This window comes from Ranitomeya imitator, chromosome 1 (genome assembly GCF_032444005.1).
Source record: "Ranitomeya imitator isolate aRanImi1 chromosome 1, aRanImi1.pri, whole genome shotgun sequence".
Classification (NCBI taxonomy): domain Eukaryota; kingdom Metazoa; phylum Chordata; class Amphibia; order Anura; family Dendrobatidae; genus Ranitomeya; species Ranitomeya imitator.
The window spans coordinates 941,479,226-941,502,620 of NC_091282.1; the positions used below are offsets into that span (position 1 = coordinate 941,479,226).

Sequence of the window (23,395 nt, forward strand, 5' to 3'; positions counted from 1 at the left end):
GAGGAAGACGTATAAGACCCCTCAGACTCTGACTCAGAGTACTCCTGGATTTTCCTCTTTTTAGGGAGTGATGGACCAGGTGAGGATGGTGGTGGCGGTGGAGGTGGGGCGAGTGTGGCCAAAGAGGTTTGAACCTCCTGCCTAACCAAGGAGCGAATTTCATCAATCAAAGAAGGGTGTTCCGCTCTGACGATTTTATCCGTGCAAGGTTGGCATAACTTTTTCTCCCAATCTGGTGGCATTTTTACATTACAGGTGGCACATTTGCGCTTGGTAATGTTTTTAGGGCCAGGCTTGACTCCCTGCAATGAGAGAGGAAGCCGTGTAAGAAAAGGTATATTGAAAAATGTGCCTTTAAATGGGACCCCCTCTGCCGTACTTACTAGGGCTTGGGGAGCGCTGGGCTCTGCAGCTGCAGGGCAAGACGCATCCATGCTTACAGCAGCTTACCTGAGACGTCTTCGCAGCTTATGTAGAAAATAAGCCTGCACCAGCGCGTGGCAATTAGCCGCCCCTCCCCCTCCGGAGTCCCAGGCAGGCGTGCGAGGATGCAGCGTGCCTCGCATGCCGTTCGGTAATCCATTTCTCTGGCCTGTATCGCTCCTGCACAGGAGCGCCAACCCGGAAGTGGAGCGTCACCTGACTTCCGGGTCGCCGAACAGCGCGCGCTAGGAGGGGGAAACGCCGGAGAGCTCAGGGAGGCCTCCGGCGGGCACCCCGACCAGCTTTATCCCCGCAAGAGGACGCAGGAGGCCGGGGGAATGCGGTCCCAGAATCCCGAGGAGATGGGAGGCACAGCGCAGGAGGAAGCCGCGGGGGGCCCGACCTTAAGTGCCCGGCAAGAAATTTAACACAGGTACTCTGCTTAGAGCCGCCGCAGCAGCGCACCAGGAACCTCTCCATGCCCCATGGGGGACAGGAAAGACACTGGTTAATGGGAGGTGGGAGGGGTTTTTAACCTCTTGTGCTTCCTGTCCCCCATTAGGGAATGGAGACAACCTCCTGGTGGCTGTCGTGGAAGGCTACTAGAGAAATCAACTTTTCACAAGAGACGCCTTAAAATAGCAAAATTGTCAATAGCAAGGAGGAATGCTGTCATTTATTTAAAAGTTAGCAAGACATTTTTAGGTTAATAACAATAAAAGTTTAAAATCATTCCCAGCCATTACAGTCCAGGACTGGCTTTCCTTGTAGCTAAAACTGGTTACATTCCAAGTGTCAGGCTGCATCTCAGACAGGAACTGAAATTTCAGAGACAGACTCCATCCATGTTTGAGAGTTCAGTTAGATCCCCTTCTGTTGCTCTTTTTTGCCTATCAAGGACTTGTGAATATGAGGAATGACACCTAGAATGAAAATTAGAGGTTTTAAAGAACCACAATAACTGTAAGCTACATAATTATGTAATGCCCACCAATAGGTGAAGCACAGTTCTGTCATCAGGCCACCAAAAAAATAAATAAAAATAAACCAAAGCCTCAGGTTGTGTGTAGTATTGCAGTACATCCTCAGACAAACTGCTGTATTTAAAAAAAAAAAAAAAAAAAATTATATATATATATATATATATATATATATATATATATAAAATCTGACTGCTGCCTTCTTTCCAAGACCAAAAATTGTGAATACGCCCTGGTTCAGATGTCCACCCCCCCCTTGATACATATATGTCACTTGATCTCCATAATAAAGTAGTTAAAGCAAATCCCTCACAGTAATCTGCTGTAGATCTGAAAGTAACCATCAGCGTACTTACCACCACCAGCAATAGTAGCCTTAATGAGGGCATCCAGTTCTTCATCCCCTCTTATGGCGAGCTGCAAGTGACGTGGTGTTATACGCTTCACTTTGAGATCTTTTGAAGCGTTTCCTGCCAATTCAAGTACCTTAAAGTGAAGAGCAAAAAAATAAATAAAGTCTATATTACACATATACAAGACTATTTAGAGATCACAAGGCATTGTTGAATCATGCAATAAAAAATTGTTTATGACTTAAGAGTTCATGCTACCATTCACCCCAATGAAGTACAGTAAATGTTGCATAGTTTGGTCGCAGAAGAAACTTGTGAGTAGAATATATATATATATATATATATATATATATATATATATATATATATATATATATATATTAAATCAACTTTTATCTACACAGAAAATGAGGTACATGTATCAGCTTCTTAATACAGCATAACAGGAAGTCTGAAAGACCTTTTACCAGAGAGAGTGAAACCAGAGTACAACAAGTATATGCATTAACGGTATATCAGAAGAGAAAATATGGCACTCACCCCTAGAAATGCTGTGATGAAGTCCTTTATTTGCTACAAACAGCAATCAGGTACACATGGAGAGGCGGCAGGACGTGAACAGGAGAGGGTGCGGGGAACCGGTAAGGACTACGGCCGTTTTGCGCAAAGCGCTTTGCGCGAAACGGCCGTAGTCCTTACCGGTTCCCCGCACCCTCTCCTGTTCACGTCCTGCCGCCTCTCCATGTGTACCTGATTGCTGTTTGTAGCAAATAAAGGACTTCATCACAGCATTTCTAGGGGTGAGTGCCATATTTTCTCTTCTGATATACCGTCAGTGAAGCCTTTGGTCCTCTGTGGATTGTTCTGTGAGCACCACCCTGAGCTGTTTTCTCTGGATAGTGTTGCAGCCGCCGCTCATCCACACACCTGTGAAAAGTTGTGGTTCTAGTGCCGCACGGCTACCATTCTTTGGTTTGGTTCTGGTTACTAAGTATATGCATTACATTGAACTAATCATAACAGCAACATCACCATCTGTCAGAAAAGTGTAAATTCCTCCTGCACACTAAAGTCTGTAACTGTTGCACATCTGCCAATAGATTAGAGGGATCTTTCTGTACACAAAAAAAAAAAAGATCCCTCTACTCTAAGTGTACAGAAAAAGAAAACAAAAAACCTTGCACTTTAACTTTACAGGATAATCCCCACCCATGGAATGGCTGAACTTGTGGAATGGTTAAGGTACAAGAGATGGGGCCTGCACCAATATGGCAGGTTAGAGCCCTTATAATCCCCTCCTTGAAGGAAAGGGCAGCAGTGCACATGCTTGACCACTGCTCCGTTCATCTTCTATAGGGCTGCAGAGTGTTGCACTTTACTCTTCCATTCATTCCCTATGGGGTTTGCTGGGAAAGCAGTCAGGCATGTGCACTGCTGACCCATTTTCAGCAGGATAAGGTATTAATTTTACCAGTGATGTGGGGCACAGTCAATTGTTAAATGATAACTTGTTATCACTGGAGAACCTTTTTATTTCAGATTTATTAGCGTTCAGTGCACTCTGAACAGAAGATTTGCAGAATGCCATCAATAGCTGTAGATGCCATGCTTCTATGACTGAAAGTCAGGAGGAATAAAAATGATACCAGCTGTCAAACATACTAAACCTGTATGGCATCAAATACGTCTGGATTGTCCTGTCTGCACAACGAGGCGAATGTTCTGACCTGTCTGTTGGATCTTGTTGCAAATAAGTCAGGCACTCCCCATCGGGCAGTTATCAATTTGAAGATCTGTCTGTTGAGCACCCATTCTCCTTGATGAAGGGTGCGGCGGCTGAGAAAACAGGCAATTTTTGTGCAAATACCCCTGAACGGGACAAAAGAGGACTTTCTGCTAGATTCATGATGTCTGATGTAATGGACATGAGACTTGATGGTTTAAGTAAGATACTGAAGTGGTGTTGTCAGAAAGGATCCTTGTATGGGAGGATCCTTGTATGGGAGCCTCGCAGCTGTGGAAGAAAGTGGAGTATGGCATAATATATTGCCCTTAATTATTTTATATTCTGCTCTAGACCAAATACCCTGAACCATCTGCTCCTGAAAATGTGCACCCCAGCCCCAGGGACTAGCGTCTGGTCACTGTTTGAAGGAGTTATCCAAAGAACTTCACCTGAGATTTTTTTCGATCCAACCACCATATAAGGGATTGAACCACATCTAATGTTAGAAATACTGTTTGATCTAAATGTCCCTGCCTTCTAATGTCCTCCTCTAATACCAATCTCTGCAGTTCTCTAGTATGTAACTGTGCCCATTGTACTGCAGGAATACATGAAGTTAATGAACCTAGCAAGGACATGGCGTTTCTTAATGATATACTACGCTTCTCAACAGCTAGGCTCACCCTATTGACTATGGATGTCTTCTTATCCTCAGGAAGCAGACATTTTTTGGCTTACTGAGTCAAGAAGTCCAAGAAACCTTTGACACGTTACTGGTTGGAGTCTGGATTTTTCCCAATTGATAATCCAGCCAAGTTTTTGCAGAGAAACAACAACTTTCCCCCCAACCTCTGCTCACACTGAAGGGGGGGGGGGGGGGGGGAAATTCCATAATATTCTGGGAGCCATAGACAACCCAAAGGGCATTGCTCTAAATTGTAGATGACAAATCTGGCCCTCCAATACAACCGCCACTCTGAGGAATTGCTGGTGTGATTGGTGTATAGGAAGATAATACGCATCTTTAAGATCCAAAACCACCATATAGCAACCAGGAAACAGATTTTATAGCTGAATGTAAAGACTCCATCTTAGGCTGCAGTCACACTATTATTTGGTCAGTATTTCTCATCAGTATTTGTAAGCCAAAACCAGGAGTGGGTGATAGAAACAAGTCACCACTTCTGGATTTATTAGGCCGGGATCACAAATGCAAGAAACATGTCCATGTCTCGCATGTGAAATCCAAGCTCTGGTACCGACACTCCAGAGCGGAGCGTGTGGCTCCATGTGTTGCTTTGCGGCCGCACGCTCCACTCCCAAGTGCCGGCGCCAGAGCTTGGATTTCACATGCGAGACACGGACATGTTTCTCGCATGTGTGATCCCGGCCTCATACTTTTCCTCTGTTCCTCACCTGGCTTTGGCTTCCAAATACTGATAGTGTGACTGCAGCCTTAAAGGTCTTGGATCTTAAAGAGGTGTTTTAAAAAAAAAAAAAAAATTAGATTTATTATAGTCCTGAAGGATCCATCAGGTTTGGTAATCAGAAACAAGGAGTAGAATCCCTTCCATATTTGAGATGACAGAACCTCTGTTAACACCTGTTTAGCCAAGAGACAATTTCAAGCTCCAACGCCTCCTGCTGTGGTTTAGCTTTCAAGGAAGTCAAAGGAAGGAATCTGGAGGCCTCTGGATAAGGTCTAAAGGCCCCTTCACATTAAGCGACGCTGCAGCGATACCGACAACGATCCGGATCGCTACAGCGTCGCTGTTTGGTCGCTGGAAGCGCTCAGCTTCTCTGCACTCCTCCTGTACTGGCTGTGAGCACAGTGGCCGGAAAGCAGAGCGGTGATGTCACCGCTCTGCTTTCCGGCTGACCGACGCTCACAGCCAGTGCAGGAGGAGAGTAGAGCACAGCGCCGGGGACAGACAGTGGTAGGTAAGTATGTGGTGTTTGTTTTTTTTACTTTTACGCTGGTAACCAGGGTAAACATCGGGTTACTAAGCGCGGCCCTGCGCTTAGTTACCCGATGTTTACCCTGGTTACCAGTGAAGACATCGCTGGAGCGGTGTCACACGCCGATCCAGCGATGAAATAAAGTTCTGGACTTTGTTCAGCGACCAACGATCTCCCAGCAGGGGCCTGATCATTGGTCGCTGTCACACAGAACGATATCCTTAAAGATATCGTTGCTACGTCACAAAAAGCAACGATATCGTTATGTGTGAAGGTACCTTAAGGTTAGGCCAGATACTATATTGATGGCCCATGAATTAGTTGTCATTTCCTTCCATTGTTGAGAAAAATTAAGCAATCTACCCCCTACTGGCAGAAAAGAACAATCTGGATCTATCAACCGGCTTGAAGGGACGCCAATTAAATAGGTTCCCTTTCTGTCTGAACTCCATGTTATTCCAGCGGTCCTTAAAGTCTTTTCTCCTGCCAAATGGTGGCTTCCTGAATGCCCTTCTGTAAAGGTACTGTCACACTAGACGATATCGCTAGCGATCCGTGACGTTGCAGCGTCCTCGCTAGCGATATCGTCCAGTGTGACAGCGACAAACGATCAGGCCCCTGCTGGGAGATCGCTGGTCGGGGAAGAAAGTCCAGAACTTTATTTCGTCGCTGGACTCCCCGTAGACATCGCTGGATCGGCGTGTGTGACACCGATTCAGCGATGTCTTCGCTGGTAACCAGGGTAAACATCGGGTAACTAAGCGCAGGGCCGCGCTTAGTAACCCGATGTTTACCCTGGTTACCATCCTAAAAGTAAAAAAAACAAACACTACATACTTGCCTACAGCCGTCTGTCCTCCAGCGCTGTGCTCTGCTCTCCTCCTGCTCTGGCTGTGAGCGTCTGTCAGCCGGAAAGCAGAGCGGTGACGTCACCGCTCTGCTTTCTGGCTGCCCGGCGCTCACAGCCAGACCAGAGAAGCAGAGCGCCGAGGACAGACAGCGGAAGGTAAGTATGTAGCGTTTTTTTTTACTTTTTAGGATGGTAACCAGGGTAAACATCGGGTTACTAAGCGCGGCCCTGCGCTTAGTTACCCGATGTTTACCCTGGTTACCGGGGACCTCATGATCGTTGGTTGCTGGAGAGCGGTCTGTGTGACAGCTCTCCAGCGACCAAACAGCGACACTGCAGCGATCCGGATCGTTGTCGGTATCGCTGCAGCGTCGCTATGTGTGACGGTACCTTAAGAAGGAACAAAAGGATTAGGAAACCCTTTCTTCCTCTCGCCTGCTTTGGTTAGGATATCGTCCAGTACAGTCCCCAAAAGGTACTCATCCTGATAGGGTATCGCACACAGCTTAGATCTGGATTGAGCATCACCCTTCCAATTTTTTTTTACCATAATGCTCGCCGAGCTGTATTGGTTAGATTAGCTGTCCTGGCCGCCAAACAGTCTACTGAGGCATTTCATAAAAGCTGCAGCACCCTTAATCAAGGGAATAGAAACACGCAATTTTTCTCTGGACATACCATTCTTTATATTCTGATCCAGCATAGATCTACCAGTACATGTGGCCGAAATCGCCGGCTTGAATGTCATGATGCAAGCTTCCCAGGATCTCTTTAGAAGCGCATCTGATTTCCTATCCATCAGATCAGCTAGAGTTCCTGCGTCCTCTACAGGTAAGGAGGAGTGGCGAGAAGTGGAGGCTACAGCCACGTCTACCTTAGCCCAAGTCCTCATCATCGAATGGGTAGCGCCTTTTACAAGATATGGGCATGAAACCTTTCTGCCCCCGTTTGTCCCACTCCTTTTTAATCAGATCCTTAATAGTCTGAACAGGGAATACATGACCTTTTCGCTGGGAGAGACCTGCAAACAACCTCCTGCGGAGTCTGGGGTTCTTTGGATTCTGGTAACCCCATTGTGTTTCTAACAGATTTAACTACTGTAGATTATTAACCCCGTCAGTAGGAAAACAGTCCTCTTCATCTGAAGAACCCGACATCTGAGATATCCGAATCTCCCCACATGTGTCTGCTCTAGGTGAGGGTGCCCTTCTGCCTCTCCATATTCATAGAAGGGCTACTACTTAAGGACTGTAGCTCTTGACGGATCATTAAACGAATATCGTCCATTCTGACTGATCCTTCCTGTTGCAAGGTATTGCCTATGCAAATTTGACATAATCTCTTAGTATAGGAATCAGGCAGGGGTTCAGTACACAAAGCACACTGCTTATATTTAGTCTTTCCAGTCTTTTTACCTATGAAATAGACATAAAATAGGCCACCATGAGCTTCAGTGAAGCTTTTATATTCAGGTGAGCTCATTTAAAACCATATAAATACTGGCTGCAGGGTTGTTTGATTAGCCTGGGGTGCAGACCGGGTTGATTTTCTGTCTTTCTGATTTCTCAGTGGAATCGAATCACTCACTTAGAGTGTCCACTACCTTGCCTTCTAGTGTCACCAACTGGTAATATTAACTCCTCCAGTGGGCGCTCAGCATCATCCTCTTGGGACGACATGTTGGTGCACACTGCACCATCTCCAAATGATTTATATAGTGGATGAACTTCATACACCCTGCACAAAACACCCCTTTTTTTTACTCACCTGTTCCCAGCCACGGCTGACAGATCTGGGTCCCACCAATCACTACAATGGCATCCAAGGAAGGAATGCCATCCACCAACACTGTGCTCCCAGGAGTGTACCCATCTACTTCCAGGATGCTGCTTCGCGGCACTATGCGGCAGCGACTCTAACTGGACCTTTCAGGACGTAAGTGCTGCTCCACACTGATAATGCCGCCATATTCACTGTGGTTCCTGCGGGGAATCTCTCGTGACTGCACAGCAGACCGTCCAAACAGTGTCCCAGCAGGGAGACTTAACATAGGGGTTATCCTTCCTTATGCGACCAGAGTAGGGGGGAGCCAGCAGGAACATTTCCCCTGACCCCATCACCTGTATTGGAGCCCTTGCTGCTCAGCAGAGCCATACAGGCGACAATCTAGGCGGGTATTCCTTCACAATATCTTCAGAGAGTCTTCTCTGTAGGTTCCCAGCTAGGAACAGGAAGCCAACTGAGGAGCGAGGGGGCTGCCCCTTTTAGCTCTGTAGGTTTCCTGTTCCTAAGGGGTGGATCCCTTCTCAAGTGGGTGCTGTCATGGCAAATAGAAAATAAAAATTTTTTAGGAAAATGGTCCAGTCTAGCAGATAAGGAAGCAGATTCTTGTGATAAGATATATTGAAAGGTTGCTCATTTTCATGTAATGTTTGATTTACGAGAAAACAGTTACTCTTTCATAACTTGGTCTATGCGTCTTGGCCGACTAGTCCAAGGTTGGTCTGAGAGGTTCTCAGTAATCCACTCCCCTAGACTGACTTGGCTCTCTTTATGCATACATTACTGCAATAAGGCAGTCAGTGTTCAGTTGGTGTTGTCTATTTGGCAAGCAGGAATCTAATGGCAGGTTCCCTTTAGGCTAAGAGAAGTAGTCTAGTCAATTAATGACATGCAATGGATAGGTATTATCAAACTGGTGGTGCATCAGATTTCATCATACTTCACTAATTAGCTGTCAGCCATTGAACTTAAGTTCCAATTCAAGAGAGCTGATGGGTGGTCTGTTCAGGTACCGGTGTCAATCAGCAATTAATGACCTCTCCTTAGGATAAACCTGGAAAACCCCCAAGGCATGACAATGCATACACCTGCTTGGTTCATGGGTGCTCAAGTAGGGTTCCACCCCAAATGCATTATATACAAAGAACTTGGCACTCCATGTATTGTACAGTACTCACAAGCAAGTTTTGCTATACCACAGGGCTGATACTATAACCTCTGCAGAGAAAGTAGACAGATCAATCTGATTCTATAAGATGGAAACTAGGAGTTAGTCATACCGGTAACGGTATTTCCAGGAGTCCATCATGACAGCACCACAGGAGGTTGCTCTTCATATCCTTGATAGGGACAGGAACACAGAAGAGGTTAAATAGCCCCTCCCCACCTCCACCCCTCAGTGATTTTACAAAGTACCACATTAGGATGGATACAACACAATTTTATTGAACTTCCTCTCTACATGTTCATATCACATATCAGACAAGAGTTCAAGGGGGGGCAAATAATGGGTGCTGTCATGATGGACTCCTGGAAATACCGTTACCGGTATGACTAACTCCTAGTTTCCAGGTCGTCCACATGACAGCACCACAGGAGAAATACCAAATAACTCCTTTTAGGGCGGGATTACAGCTTGGAGGACTCTTCTCCCAAAGCTAGTCTGCTGCTTTGAGAGAACGTCCAGCTTGTAGTGCTTGCAAAAGGTATTTGAGCTAGACCAAGTTGCCGCCCGGCAAATTTGGTCCATGGATGCACCCGCACTCTCTGCCCATGAAGCAGATACTGCTCTCAGTGAGTGGGCTTTTAGGTGATCTGGAGGAGATTCACCGGCTGAAATATACGCAGCGCAAATGGTAGATTTGATCCATCTAGCCAGAGTTGCTTTTGAGGCTTTTTTGCCTCTATTCTTCCCGGACATCTGGATAAAGAGGTTTGAGTCAATTCTCCAGCTGTCTGTAAGTTTTAGATACTGCAATACTGTTCTCTTAACATCCAGGGAATGAAGAGAACGTTCTTTTTCGTTATTGTAGTTCTGGCAGAACGTAGGCAAAATTATTTCCTGGTTTCTGTGAAAGTCCGTCACAACTTTTGGAAGAAATGAAGGATCCAACTTTAAAACGATGCAATCTTCCTGTATCTTTAAGTAAGGATCTGTTATGGACAGGGCTTGAATTTCGCCTATTCGCCTTGCTGTCGTTATTGCGACGAGGAAAACAGTCTTGAATGTCACAGATTTTAGGTCTGCCTGATCAAGTGGCTCGTATGGAGTTTTCCGTAGCTCATTTAGTACCAAAGTGAGGTTCCATGAGGGTACTGAACTTCGTATTGTTGGTCTGATACGTTGTGTAGCTTTGATGTATCTCATTATCCAGGGATGATTCGCTAGTGGATAGTCATAAAAGGCAGTTAAAGCTGAGATTTGTACCTTTAGCGTACTAGGTCTCAGGCCCATATCAAACCCTGTTTGGAGAAAATTTAATATTTGAGGAATATCTGGTTGTTGGAGAACGGATATTGGAGCATTGGTCTGTGCACAAAATTTTTTCCCAAATCTTCTGGTATATAGCCGAGGTCACCGGCTTTCTACTTTTTTTCATAGTTGAGATAACTGACTCAGACAGTCCCTTTGATCTCAAGATCTCCCTTTCAAGATCCATGCTGAGAGTTGTAGCATCTTTAGATTTTGATGGACCAATGGTCCCTGTATTAGAAGATCCCGTCTCAGTGGTAGTAACACTGGGTCTTCCACCGCCATCCACTTCAGCAGAGGAAACCAGCTTCTCTTGGGCCAATATGGCACTATTAGGATCACTACTGCTAGACTTTCCTGGATTTTCCTCAGAACTCTGGGAATTAGGGCTAGTGGCGGGAACGCGTATGCGAGTTCCATGTCCCAATGTTGAGCCAATGCATCTATGCCAGTTGGATTGTCTCTTGGATTTAGCGAAAAGAATTCTTTCGTTTTTGTATTGCTCCTCGAGGCGAATAAGTCTATTTGTGGGGTGCCCCACTGTTGGATTAACTGAGTATAGATTTCCTCGTTTAGAGACCATTCTGACGGCTGTACCTTCTCTCTGCTGAGAAAGTCCGCTATTTGGTTCTGTGAACCTTTTAGGTGTACTGCTGTGATGGACTTTACTGTATTTTCCGCCCAGGAGAATATTTCTTCTGCTAGCGCCTGAAGTGGACGGTGCCTTGGTCCTCCTTGATGTAGGAGAAAGGCTACCGTGGTCGAGTTGTCTGAGAAGACTCGGATGTGGTGTCCCCGAATCTCGTGTTGGCACCTTTTTAGTGCTTCCCAGACCGCTCTGAGTTCCCTGTAGTTGGAGGAACTGTCGCGTATCGATGGTGGCCATGTCCCCTGAAGGTATCGACCTTCTATGTGGGCTCCCCAGCCCCTTGAGCTTGCATCGGTGGTTATATTTATGCATGGAGATATTTTCCATGGTTTTCCTCTTTTGAGGTTTTTTTATGTCGATCCACCATGAGAGGGACTGCTTTACCCTGCTGGGTAACCACATCCTGTTGTCTAGTGAATCTTTTGTTCCATTCCATACCGAAAGAACTTCCCTTTGAAGCGTTCTGGAGTGAAACTGGCTCCACTGTACACTGGGAATGCACGAGGTCATCAGACCTAGAATCCTCATTGCTTTCCTGATGGAGATGTATTTCCGTTTTTTTATTGATTGAATTTCTTTTTTTATTGACCGTTGTTTTTGGTCTGGTAGGAAGGAGTATTCTAGTTCGGAATTTAGTAATACCCCTAGAAATATCTTCTGCGTCTGTGGTTCGAGACTCGATTTTTTTGCATTTATTTCCCACCCCAGACGTTTCAGGAGTGACGTGGTAATTTCTAAGGATTCTTCCATCTGTTGGGATGAATCTGCGATCAGCAACAGATCGTCCAGATATGGTGCGATGAGAACTTCCTTCTCTCTTAAGTAGGCCATGACCTCCGTCATGAGCTTCGTAAATATCCTTGGGGCAGAGGAGAGACCAAATGGTAGGCACTGAAACTGGAAATGAAGTATTTTCTTGTGGTTTCTTAATGCGAACCTGAGGAATTTTTGATCTGAGGGATGGATGGGAACATGATAGTAAGCATGTTTGAGATCTAGCGTGCACATTACAGAGTTCTTTTTTATTAGTGGTGTAATTGATTTGAGAGATTCCATCTTGAAGCGTTTGTACGCCACCCATTTGTTTAATGGTTTTAAGTTTATTATTGTTCGGTAATCTCCGTTTGGTTTTCTTATGGAGAACAGACTGGAGTAATGCCCCTGAAAATGTTGATGATGGGGTACCGGTATTATGACGTTTAATTCTAAGAGTTCCTGTATGTCTGTTATCAGCCTTTGATGTACTGCTGATGACTCCGTCTGTGTTACGCAGAATCTCTTGGGGGGTGGATGAGTAAACTCTATCCTGTAACCCTGTGCCACTGTCTGTAGAATCCACTGATTCTGAGTTATGTTCTGCCATCCTTCTTGGAAGTATTGTAGTCTCCCTCCTATATTGTTGGCGTCATTGTTTACTGGGTCCTGTTGATTGGTCTTGAAAGGAACCTCTTCCTCTGCCTCCTTTAGGGTAGCTCCACCTACCGGACTTCCCCTTGCCTCTGTAGTCCTGTCTTGGGTGGGAGCGAGTTTTTCGGAAGAATTGCGGTTTCTTTGGCTTCTCCTCAGGGAAGCCTTTCTTCTTATCAGACGCTTTTTCAAGTAGCTCGTCAAGGACTGGACCAAAGACGTGAGAACCTGAGAATGGAATCGAACACAGCTTGTTCTTGGATTGGGTATCTCCCGTCCACGATCTCAGCCATAAGGCCCTTCTTGCTGCGTTTGACAGTGCATTATTCCTGGCAGCAAAGCGTACGGATTCCGCTGAAGCATCTGCCATGAAATCAGTCGCCATCTTTAAAACTGAAAATGATTTAAGGATTTCTTCCCTTGGAGTTCTATTTTTAATATGACTCTCCATCTCGTCCACCCAAAGACTCATGGACCTTGCTACAGAGGTAGCCGCTATATTCGTCTTCATAATGGCGGCTGACGATTCCCAGGCTTTCTTAAGAAGATCTTCTGACCTCTTATCCATTGGGTCTTTTAACCCTGACGAGTCCTCAAAGGGAATAGCAGTTTTCCTTGTGACTTTGGCCACAGGAATGTCGATCTTTGGAACCGACTCCCAGACTTTAATTTCTTCTGGGTCGAAGGGAAGACGGTATTTGAAGTCTCTCGGGACTACTAATTTTTTCCCCACATCTTCCCACTCTTCCATTATCATTGCAGTTATGTGATTGTTGACCGGGAAAACTCTATTCCTGCGAGTTCTCAGGCCCCCAAACATCTCGTCCTGAACTGATAAAGGCTCAGACGAGTCTTCTATTTTCATAGTGCTTCTTACTGCTTTTAGCAGTATATCCGTATTTTCGGATGAGAACAAGTATTTCTTTCGTTCTTCTGGAAGCACAGTAAATGTATTGTCCTCTTCATCCGAGCCGGGATCGGAATAACCTGAGACCTCTCCTTCCTCGGAACTCACATCTATATCCCATCTAGGCCTTTTAGGCCGCGGAGACTGGGGTGGCACCATTGTAGACACTGTAGCTTGGACTTCGTCTCTAATCATGGATTTGATATTATCCAACAGCGAAGCCTGTTCATCTTTAAGAAGTTTAGCGATGCATTTTTCGCATAATTTCTTCTTATATCCCTCTGGGAGTTTGGTGGTGCACAATGGGCATCTCATAGTCCTTTTTTTAGTAGCTGACCTCTCGGGAATGTCCTTATCCTGAAAACGTAAAGGAGATCCCTGTAGCTACGGAACTAAAGTTCTGCAATGCATCCCATACCACGTACTACTCACATGGTCCGTGGCTAGCTCTAAGGATTGGACGTCTGGGCGAGTAGCACCTTCCATCTTCCTGGGTCAAATGTGCTGTCAGATGTCAGTCATTAAGTAGTCAATCTTACCCAGCTTCAAGACATCTGATTCGTCCTCCTTCCGAGCTCAGCTGCTGGCCTCCACGGTGATTTCAGGTCCCCAGCTGTACTGCGCATGCGTCATCTGGAACGCACGCCGACCAGCCTGGGACCTTCCTGGCGCATAGTCCGGATGCTGTTCCGGTCTTCATTCTCCCCCCCCCCCGGCCTTCCCGCAGCTACCCGGCGCCCGGAAACGCTGCCGACCCCGGGAATCCGGCCACGCCCCCCGGAAGTAGTCACTCGACCGGAGCGCCGGACCGGAAGTCCCGGGTACAGCGCCAGCACCGGCCGCACGTGGAGCCTGAGGGGAGCGCTCAGCACCGCCGCCGCAGCTGCTGTCTCAGAGCCCCTTGTAAGGGGTTGAGGCAGACTTATGGGGAGCACACAGCTCTACCCGGTCGCGGAGGGACCTCCGTCGGTATCCTGCGACCTCCGGATCCTCGCGGCCAGAGCCCCCTCCAGGAGGATGGGACCGCACACGGGAGCTCCTGCTCGACCGAGACCTGATTTCTCATCAGGTAAAATCTTGATCTTCCTGGAGATCTCTCTCCTGCGTCCGTCCCTGATAGGGACAGGAAAACACTGAGGGGTGGAGGTGGGGAGGGGCTATTTAACCTCTTCTGTGTTCCTGTCCCTATCAAGGATATGAAGAGCAACCTCCTGTGGTGCTGTCATGTGGACGACCTGGAAACATCAGTTTGTGCATCTACCTTGACAAAGTGCATCTTAATTTTCTCTAAAAAGCTTAGTCCTAAAATTGCAAGTCATTCACTATTCTTTAGTTAGGAGATACTTACTGATTGGAGGTCCCAGAAATCAGCCGAAGAACAGGGCTTTGGATCCAAGGAATTAGGTCCTGCTGAGCCCAGTCTCAAAGGAGTAGTGCATGCTTGACCTCTATTCCATTCATTGAATATGGGACTGCACTCACATGTAGCCAGCAGTTCCATAAAATAATGAACAGTGCTGAACCAAGAGACTTGACATCTATTGTGCCCCAAAATAGTTATGAGTAGTTTTCCAAGAACAGTTCTCTGCAAAGATTGTGGAACTTCTACACAGTGCCAGTCATAGAAACCCACTGATAGAGCTGCAAGATACCATTTTTCATGGTGCGCTCTGGAAGATCATACCACTGGCTTCATTAGCAGCAGGAGTGCAGAAGACAAGCGCTTTACCTAGCAGACCCCAGCAATTTTATACTGCAAAGAAGTATGGCCACATTCCATTGCCCATGTGTTACATAGGACTAGAGGCAGCATCTACTGCATTATCTGTACTCTTATCACTATCATTTGAGATGTTAAATAGTGAAGGGGTGGGATACATTTTTGGGGTTTGCATTGTTAGTTTTATAGTTCTAACTAAATGCTAGTCCCTTGTATTGCACTTAAGGCTTACCTCAGCAGTGAGATACTCCAGGATTGCTGCTGTGTAAACTGCAGCCGTTCCACCAACCCGGCCATGACTGGTAGTTCTGTTTTTCATAAGACGATGGATACGACCCACTGGAAACTGAAGTAAAATCAGATCTTAGGGTTTTTCTATTTTCTTGCCTAACAGCAAGTAATCCTCAGAGCTAGTGGGGTACATAGCATGAGTGAGGCATGTGTCCCGAATAGTAATGAGGTCCAAATAGCTTGGCCATTTCCATAATGGAGCGCTCTTGCCATTCAAGTTGTCAGTGTCATACAGAAAAAAAAAAAAAAAAAAAACACACACACCACGTATTTGAACAAAACACCCAATGGACACCGGGTAGAAGTCCCTTCACCTCTAAAATCCAAATAAGCACTTAAAGTCTTAATGAAAAGAGCTACTCATACATCCATGCGTTCTCTGGACAGGAGCCGCTCAAGTGAAGATGCATGGTATTAATTAAGTGTGTTAATCACATGTAATTGGCCGTGTGCATATAACTAGTCATGAAAATTGCAGCTTCACCATGTTTTACAGCATATAGCCATGACTGCTGCCAAATATACCGCCATGCTTCCACACACACACTTGATAAAGATGCCAGTATGGCCTTTATTATCCTCGGTACATTGTATGGCAAAAAAGAATCAGTCCAACCACACTCCTATCCATCGATAAAAAAAAAAAAAAAAAAAAAAAAAAAATTAAATTTTTCCTTAAAGTTAAATACAAGAACAGGGTAAGGCTATGTGAACACGTTGCAGATTAGGCTTAGGAATTTCTGGTGAGGATTCTGCCTCTCCTGGCAGAAAGCGCACCTGCGGGTTTGTTGCATTTTTTTTGTGTGGTTCCGCAGCGTTTTTTTTTTTTGTTTGTTTTTTATAATGGAATGGGTACAAAAACGCTGCAGATTCACAAAAAAAAAAAAAAAATTAGTGACATGCTACTTTTAAACCACAACGGATTTTCCGCAAAGTGTGCACAGCATTTATTTTTCTCATTGATTTGCATTGTACTGTAAATCAATTGCGGATCTGCAGCGTTTCTGCACTGCAAAAAACGCTGCGGATCCGCAGAGAATCCACAACGTGTGCACATAGCCTTAAAGTAACGACACTCACCATTTAGCCCCCTCACAATTATTGTAAGAGATGTGGTTAGCCATTGCTTACCTGCAGTCCTGCTCTTGAAGAACGGGAAACAGGAGTACCTTTAGATTTGCCAGCTTTGCTTTCAGCCTGTAAAGTGAGGAGTGGATGACTACTGGAAATTCTGTACGTTTAGTTGTAGTGTAAAGCCACGTTCACAGTTTATAAGCCAAACCAGGAGTGGGTGAAAAATGCAGAAGAGGTGACGGGTTTCTATTATACTTTTCCGATGACTGGTCAGTATGTGTTACACTCCTGGTTTTAGTTTACAAATACTGAACATGTGAAGGGGTTCTTATCACACAAATGGGGAAGAAGAAAACAAAAAACAAAAATACATTTGTGTGTGAATGGTGGCAATCAGCAATATCCAACTAGCTGGAAGCTTATGCATGAATATACAGTGTTTTTACCTCTACCAGATAGACTACCAAATTAATATCATGGGCCAGGTCTACAGAGGCTTATGTTTTATGGAGTATAGCCACAAGTTTGGGGACAGACTAGATTTATATACATCTATTCTTATAGACAGAATGTGTGACTACTTGCTGATCCCAGTTATGGGATCTCAAGAAAGGGAACAGTGGCTTCCAAAAATCAAAAATCCATTTAGCTTGCCAAATATTTCACAAGCACTACACAAGCTGTTGATTTCAATTGGTGCCTTCTCCAGAAGATAAAACAAATTCAGCCACCAATAACTGGATTTCCATGTGATCAGTTACAGTTTGAGAGAAATACAGCCAGTAAAGCACAGATTTAATGTGGTGTCCTAAAGTTATATGGAAGGAGTGTTGTCAGCTCATCTGCTTTAGCAGTTGTATAGAGCTTAATGAGGCAAAACACACAACAGGCCATGTGTATAGTAGAGTACCTACACCAGAAACTAAGTCATACACACACAAAAAAAAAAATAAATAAATAAAAAAAAAAATAATAATAATATATCCACACGTGAGCATAAAGTCATAACTTGCTCCTGACTCGAAGGGTAACTAAAACCACACTAGTCCAGCCCAGGTACCCTAACTTACCATGATGTGAGCACACACAGTCCAAGGACCCTGGATTTAAAGTATAAAGTCAGGGCACTAATAACACGGCTAGGAGCTCAAACTCAGAAATGGACCAGTGGCAGAGGTCTTCTTGTACCTGGAGAGTGACAACAAACGGAGTGAACAGAGTAACACCATAAAGCAACTTAACCAGACAATTTCAGCTTACCACCCATACTAAGGGGACCCAAGTATATACATCACAAGTCAATTAACCTTATAGCATCAAAAGCTAAATCACTAAAATGGAGGTAAAAGAACATCAATGGTACAGAAACCAAAGTCACATATATTGGGACTATCCCTTAAATCCAGAGCCTAATGAGAACATGGCACACAGCCGTCACCTGGACAGCTGCTTCACCCTCTCTGGATCTGCTACAAATGAGGCTTTCAGAGTTGGGTGTCTGTATAAATGATCCTTCTCCTATCAGAGCAGTCTTCACCCCTGCTACATAATTATGTAAAATCAGTGTCCTGCCTGGGGTAAGTGGAATAAACTACCACGCCTAAACTTTAGATAGGAGCCTGATAAGGCTGCTGTCACACTATGGCTATATTCACACTTCGCGGATTTTGCTGCGGATCTGCAGCAGTTTCCCATGAGTTTACAGTACAATGTAAACCTATGGGAAACAAAAAACGCAGTGCACATGCTGCGGAAAAAAACGCACGGAAACGCTGCGGTTTACATTCCGCAGCATGTCACTTCTTTTCTGCGGATTTTCACCTGCTCCAATAGGAAACTGCAGATGAAAATCCGCAGAAGAAACCGCAGTAAAAACCGCGATAAATCCGCAGTAAAAACCGCGACGGGTTTTCACTGCGGATTTTGGAATTCCACTGCGGAAAAATCCGCAGTGGAATCTGCAAAGTGTGAACATAGCCTAAGGGTATTTGGTCAGTATTTTACATCAGTACTTGTAAACCAAAACCAGGAGTGAAACAAATAGAGGAAAAGTATAATAGAAACATATGCACCACTTCTGTATTTATCACCCACTCCTGGTTATGGCTACAAATACTGACGTAAAATACTGACCAAATACTGCTAGTGTGAAAGTAGCCTAAGGCCATGTTCACACAGTGCGTTTTTTACCGCGGAACCGCGGCGGTTTTGCCGCTGCGGTTCCGCAGCTGTTTTCCATGCAGGGTACAGTACACTGTACCCTATGGAAAACAGGACACACTGTGCACATGGTCCGGAAATTGTTAAAAAAAAGACGCGCTGAATAGCTCCCGGAAAAAAGAAGGAGCATGTCAATTCTTTTTCCGGAGCCGCAGCGGTTCTGCACCCATAGACCTCCATTGTGAGGTCCAAACCGCAGTAAAACCCGCAGATCAAAAATATATCTGCGGGTTTTACTGCGATTTGATGTGCAGAACCGCTGCAGCAGGAAGTGCGGGGAGCGGGCGGAAGTGCGTGGGCGGAGTGTGGCTGCCCCCCCCGTGTTCCGATCCCGCCCCCCCGTGCTCCGATGCCCCCCCCCAGTGCTTCGATGCCCCCCCCCAGTGCTCCGATGCCCCCCCCGTGCCCTAATCTCCCCCCCTTATACTCACCCGGCGTCCCGGTGTCCGTCCGGCCGTCTTCTCCCTGGGCGCCGCCATCTTGCAAAATGGCGGGCGCATGCGCAGTGCGCCCGCCGAATCTGCCGGCCGGCAGATTCGTTCCAAAGTGCATTTTGATCACTGAGATATAACCTATCTCAGTGATCAAAATAAAAAAATAGTAAATGACACCCCCCCCCCTTTGTCACCCCCATAGGTAGGGACAATAAAAAAAATAAAGAATTTTTTTTTTTTTTTTTTCACTAAGGTTAGAATAGGGGTAGGGTTAGGGTTAGGGGTAGGGTTAGGGTTAGGGGTAGGGTTAGGGTTAGGGGTAGGGTTAGGGGTAGGGTTAGGGTTAGGGGTAGGGTTAGGGTTAGGGGTAGGGTTAGGGTTAGGGGTAGGGTTAGGGGTAGGGTTAGGGGTAGGGTTAGGGGTAGGGTTAGGGTTAGGGTATTTTCAGCCATTTTAACCCTAAAAAAATTCCTAGAAAACACACAGACTCTGGCTAGAAAACTGCATCAAAAAAACGCATCAAAAAACGCATCAAAAAACGCATCAAAAAACGCATCAAAAACGGACCAAAAAAGGACCAAAAAAAGGACCTGCGTTTTCTGCCAAGAGCTGCAGTTTTTTAAAAAACAGTCAGGAAAAAAAAAGGATGGAAATCCTGAACGTGTGAACATACCCTAAGAGTTGTAGTAAGAAATAATGGGGAGGAGGAATAGGAAGGATTGTGCATCTCAAATGTATACAATGGACTAAGAGCATATAGTGGTTGCTGCACAGAACAGTCACATCAGAACTGGAGACATCCAGTATACAAATTAAGCATTTGGCATGAAACATTTGAAATAAATATACTGATATTAGACAAGGTCAATAAAGAGGTGACAGTGCTCCCCCTAGTGACAAAGAGGTGAATGCAACGCTAGATGCAAACTAAGGCCTCATTCAGACGTGAATTTTCTCACATATTTGTTCTATCCATGGTTTTCAAGGATAGAACACATACCCATTATAATCTATGAGGCGGTTCAGATGTCTATGTTTTTTGGAGGAACATCCTTTTTTATCAGCGTCATGGATGAAAATCACTCATAAAGTCTATGTGTCCGTGAAAATCACGGACAGCACACAGATGATATCAGTGTACCATCCATGTTGCTGTACATGATTAACGTTGTAATGGAAAGGAAAAGCTTTGCAATCTATTTTTTATTGTCGCACAATAAAATCACTGATGAAACACTGATGATAAAAACAAACACATAGATGAAACTCAGAACCAAAAAAATGATGAATCTCAGACCAGTTTTTGTGTGCGTAAAAAATTGCAAACGTCTGAATAAGCAACAATACGTATATTTTATTATCAGTGTAAAAATCATATGCATCTAATAAAGTTAATATTTTCAGCCTACAAAACACTTGTATAAATACATAATATAAGCCACTCTCCATCAGTCATAATACAGTGCATAGATACAATGGGGCTGATTCATTAAGACTGGCATAGGGCACAATCACTCTATGCCAGTCTTGGAGAAGTAGAAGGTGCCAAATTCATAAAGAGGCACACGCCAGGTAATGAATTTGGCACCTCTCCTAAGTGGCGTGCGTCTCCAAGCTCTGTACCAGAAATACTACTCCAGGCACTGGCAATTTTCATGAATTTGATGGGCAGGCCATGCCCCCGACTCAGCTCCAGCCATTCAGCAGAGCTGACTCACACTGGCATGAGGATGCCAAAAGTTGCTAAAAGTTTGCGCAACTCCATGTTGCACAAAAATTTAGCGACTTTTCAAAGTGTTTACACTACCTTTATAGCGTAAAACCTTTTATTAATCAGCCCCATAGTGCACTATCCCCAGCATAAAAAGTGATGCAAAAAAAACTAAATTAATTAAATAAAAATATATAATAAAATAAATGATTATGAAGTCAAGAATAACTAATTTAGAGTCACTTTATTAATTGTGATTCTAGGACACAGAGTTCCCTTATCATATATAGTGATAGGATCAGTAGGGGTGTGACCCTTAGGGTATCCAGAGAGCAGGCTTGACCTCTCCATTTATTGTCTATAGGACTGCCAGTGAAAGCCAAGTGCTTTACTCGGCTATTACCGGCAGTCCCATTTCTGCCAAAAGAAAGGTAGTGGAGTAGCCTGTCCAGCAGGCTCGGACTGGCCCACTGGAGAACCGGAGGATTCTCCGGTGGGCCCAGGCACTGACACCTGCTGTGTGGGCCCCCCCCCCCCCCGCTCCAGGGCCCCCTCCTCCCTCCCACCCTCCTTGAAGACGATACTCACCCTGCTCCAGCGATGCCTGGTCTCGGCGTCTGCAGCTTCTCCTGAATGAGCGGTCACGTGGTACCGCTCATTAAGGTCATGAGTATGCGCATATTCATGACCTTAATGAGTGGGATCACATGACCGCTCACGCAGGAAGAAGGTACTGCGCCGGGAGTCAGGACAGAGCCAGAGGGATGTCGGCGCGGCCGCGCGGTGTGTGGGAAAGGTCAGGTGAGTATGAGGGACGGGTCAGGTGAGTATGAGGGACGGAGGGACTGGGGGACGGGGGGATGAAGGAGGACATGAGCAGGTCAGGAGCAGGAGCGGGAGCCGGGGGGGTGGGTGTGGAGAGATAAGCCATGCATACAGGGGGGGAATATGAGCCATGCATTCAAGGGGGGAATATGAGCCAAGCATTCGGGGGGGGGGGGGAATATGAGCCATGCATACAAGAAGGGGAATATGAGCCATGCATACAGGAGGGGGAATATGAGCCATGCATACAGGAGGGGGGGATATGAGCCATGCATACAGGAGGGGGGGGGGGGTCATTATACAGTATTGAGCATCGTGTGGGATCATTATACAGTATGGAGAACTGTGTGTGGCCATTATACAGTATGGAGCATCATGTGTGGCCGTTATACAGTATGGAGCATCATTTGTGGCCACTATACAGTATTGAGCATCATGTGGGATCATTATACAGTATGGAGAACTGTGTGTGGCCGTTATACAGTATGGAGCACTATGTGTAGCCATTATACAGTATGGAGCGCTATGTGTGGCCATTATACAGTATGGAGCACTGTGTGGCCATTATACATTATGGAGCATCATGTGTGGCCATTATACAGTATTGAGCATCATGTGGGATCATTATACAGTATGGAGCACTGTGTGGCCATTATATATTATTGAGCATCATGTGTGGCCATTATACAGTATTGAGCATCATGTGGGATCATTATACAGTATGGAGCACTCTGTGGCCATTATACATTATGGAGCATCATGTGTGGCCATTATACAGTATGGAGCATCATGTGTGGTGGCCGTTATACAGTATTGAGCATCATGTGTGGCTATTATGTGTGGCCATATTTTTTTTTGCTTATAATTATTGTATATAAAACAGTGTGATCAGCAGTGCTAAATGGCTGTCGTTGGGACGTGGATATGGGTGTGACTAGTTGTGAAATGGGTGTGGTCAGAGGCGTGGCCTAAAATTTGCCACGGCACACTACGCGCGCCACAAACTTTATACCTCCTTCCCTTCTTCAAAAGAAGGGAGGTATGGTACCGCATTTGCCAGATCACGGCAAGTGCCGCAAATCCCATAGGGAATGAATGAGGCCAAATGCAGTGTTGCTGTAAGTGATCCGTTACACAGCAAATGCAGAAAAACTGCCGGATCTGCTGCAAAAGGCGACTTTCACATCAGTGATTCTTGCCAAAGTCACTGCCGATAGTGTCATACTCACCAAAGGGGGAGGCAGCACTAAAAGTGCCTAGGGCAGCAGAAACTCGAAATACGGCCCTGGGGGGCTACATTATATTTTGTGGGGGGGACTGCATTATACTCAGGGTACTACATTATGTTATAGGTTGCTACATCATACTACTGTATATGAGGGGTTACAGTATACTCTATGGGGGGCTGCATTATATTCTGTGGTGGGGCTGCATTATTATCTCAGGGGACTACATTATATTATGGGGGGCTACATCATACTATATGAGGGGGCTACAGTATACTCTATGGGGGGGCTGCATTCTATTCTGTGGTGGAACTGCATTCTCTCAGGGGACTACATTATATTCTGTGGTGGGTTGCATTATACTATATGAGGGGGGCTGCATTAT

The 23,395-nt window shown here is 45.4% G+C and overlaps 1 protein-coding gene across 1 annotated transcript; it reads right to left on the minus strand.

The window, feature by feature from the left end:
- Positions 1-1,079: 1,079 nt before the first annotated feature.
- Positions 1,080-17,733, minus strand: LOC138655918 (histone H2A.Z-like). Its single transcript, XM_069743630.1, has 5 exons — positions 17,665-17,733; positions 16,652-16,717; positions 15,462-15,575; positions 1,760-1,889; positions 1,080-1,346 (listed from the first exon to the last, which is right to left on the minus strand). The coding sequence occupies exons 1-5, from the start codon at positions 17,665-17,667 to the stop codon at positions 1,285-1,287; spliced, it is 375 nt and encodes a 124-aa protein (XP_069599731.1). The 5' UTR covers positions 17,668-17,733; the 3' UTR covers positions 1,080-1,284.
- Between the last annotated feature and the right edge of the window lie 5,662 nt (positions 17,734-23,395).

Excerpts from the sequence above, each read along its gene's own strand:
- LOC138655918 (XM_069743630.1), bottom strand. Across the intron at positions 1,890-15,461 it reads TGGAGTATCTCACTGCTGAG|GTACTTGAATTGGCAGGAAA; the intron begins GTAAGCCTTAAG and ends CTTCACTTTAAG. Across the intron at positions 1,347-1,759 it reads GGCTACTATTGCTGGTGGTG|GTGTCATTCCTCATATTCAC; the intron begins GTAAGTACGCTG and ends TTTTCATTCTAG.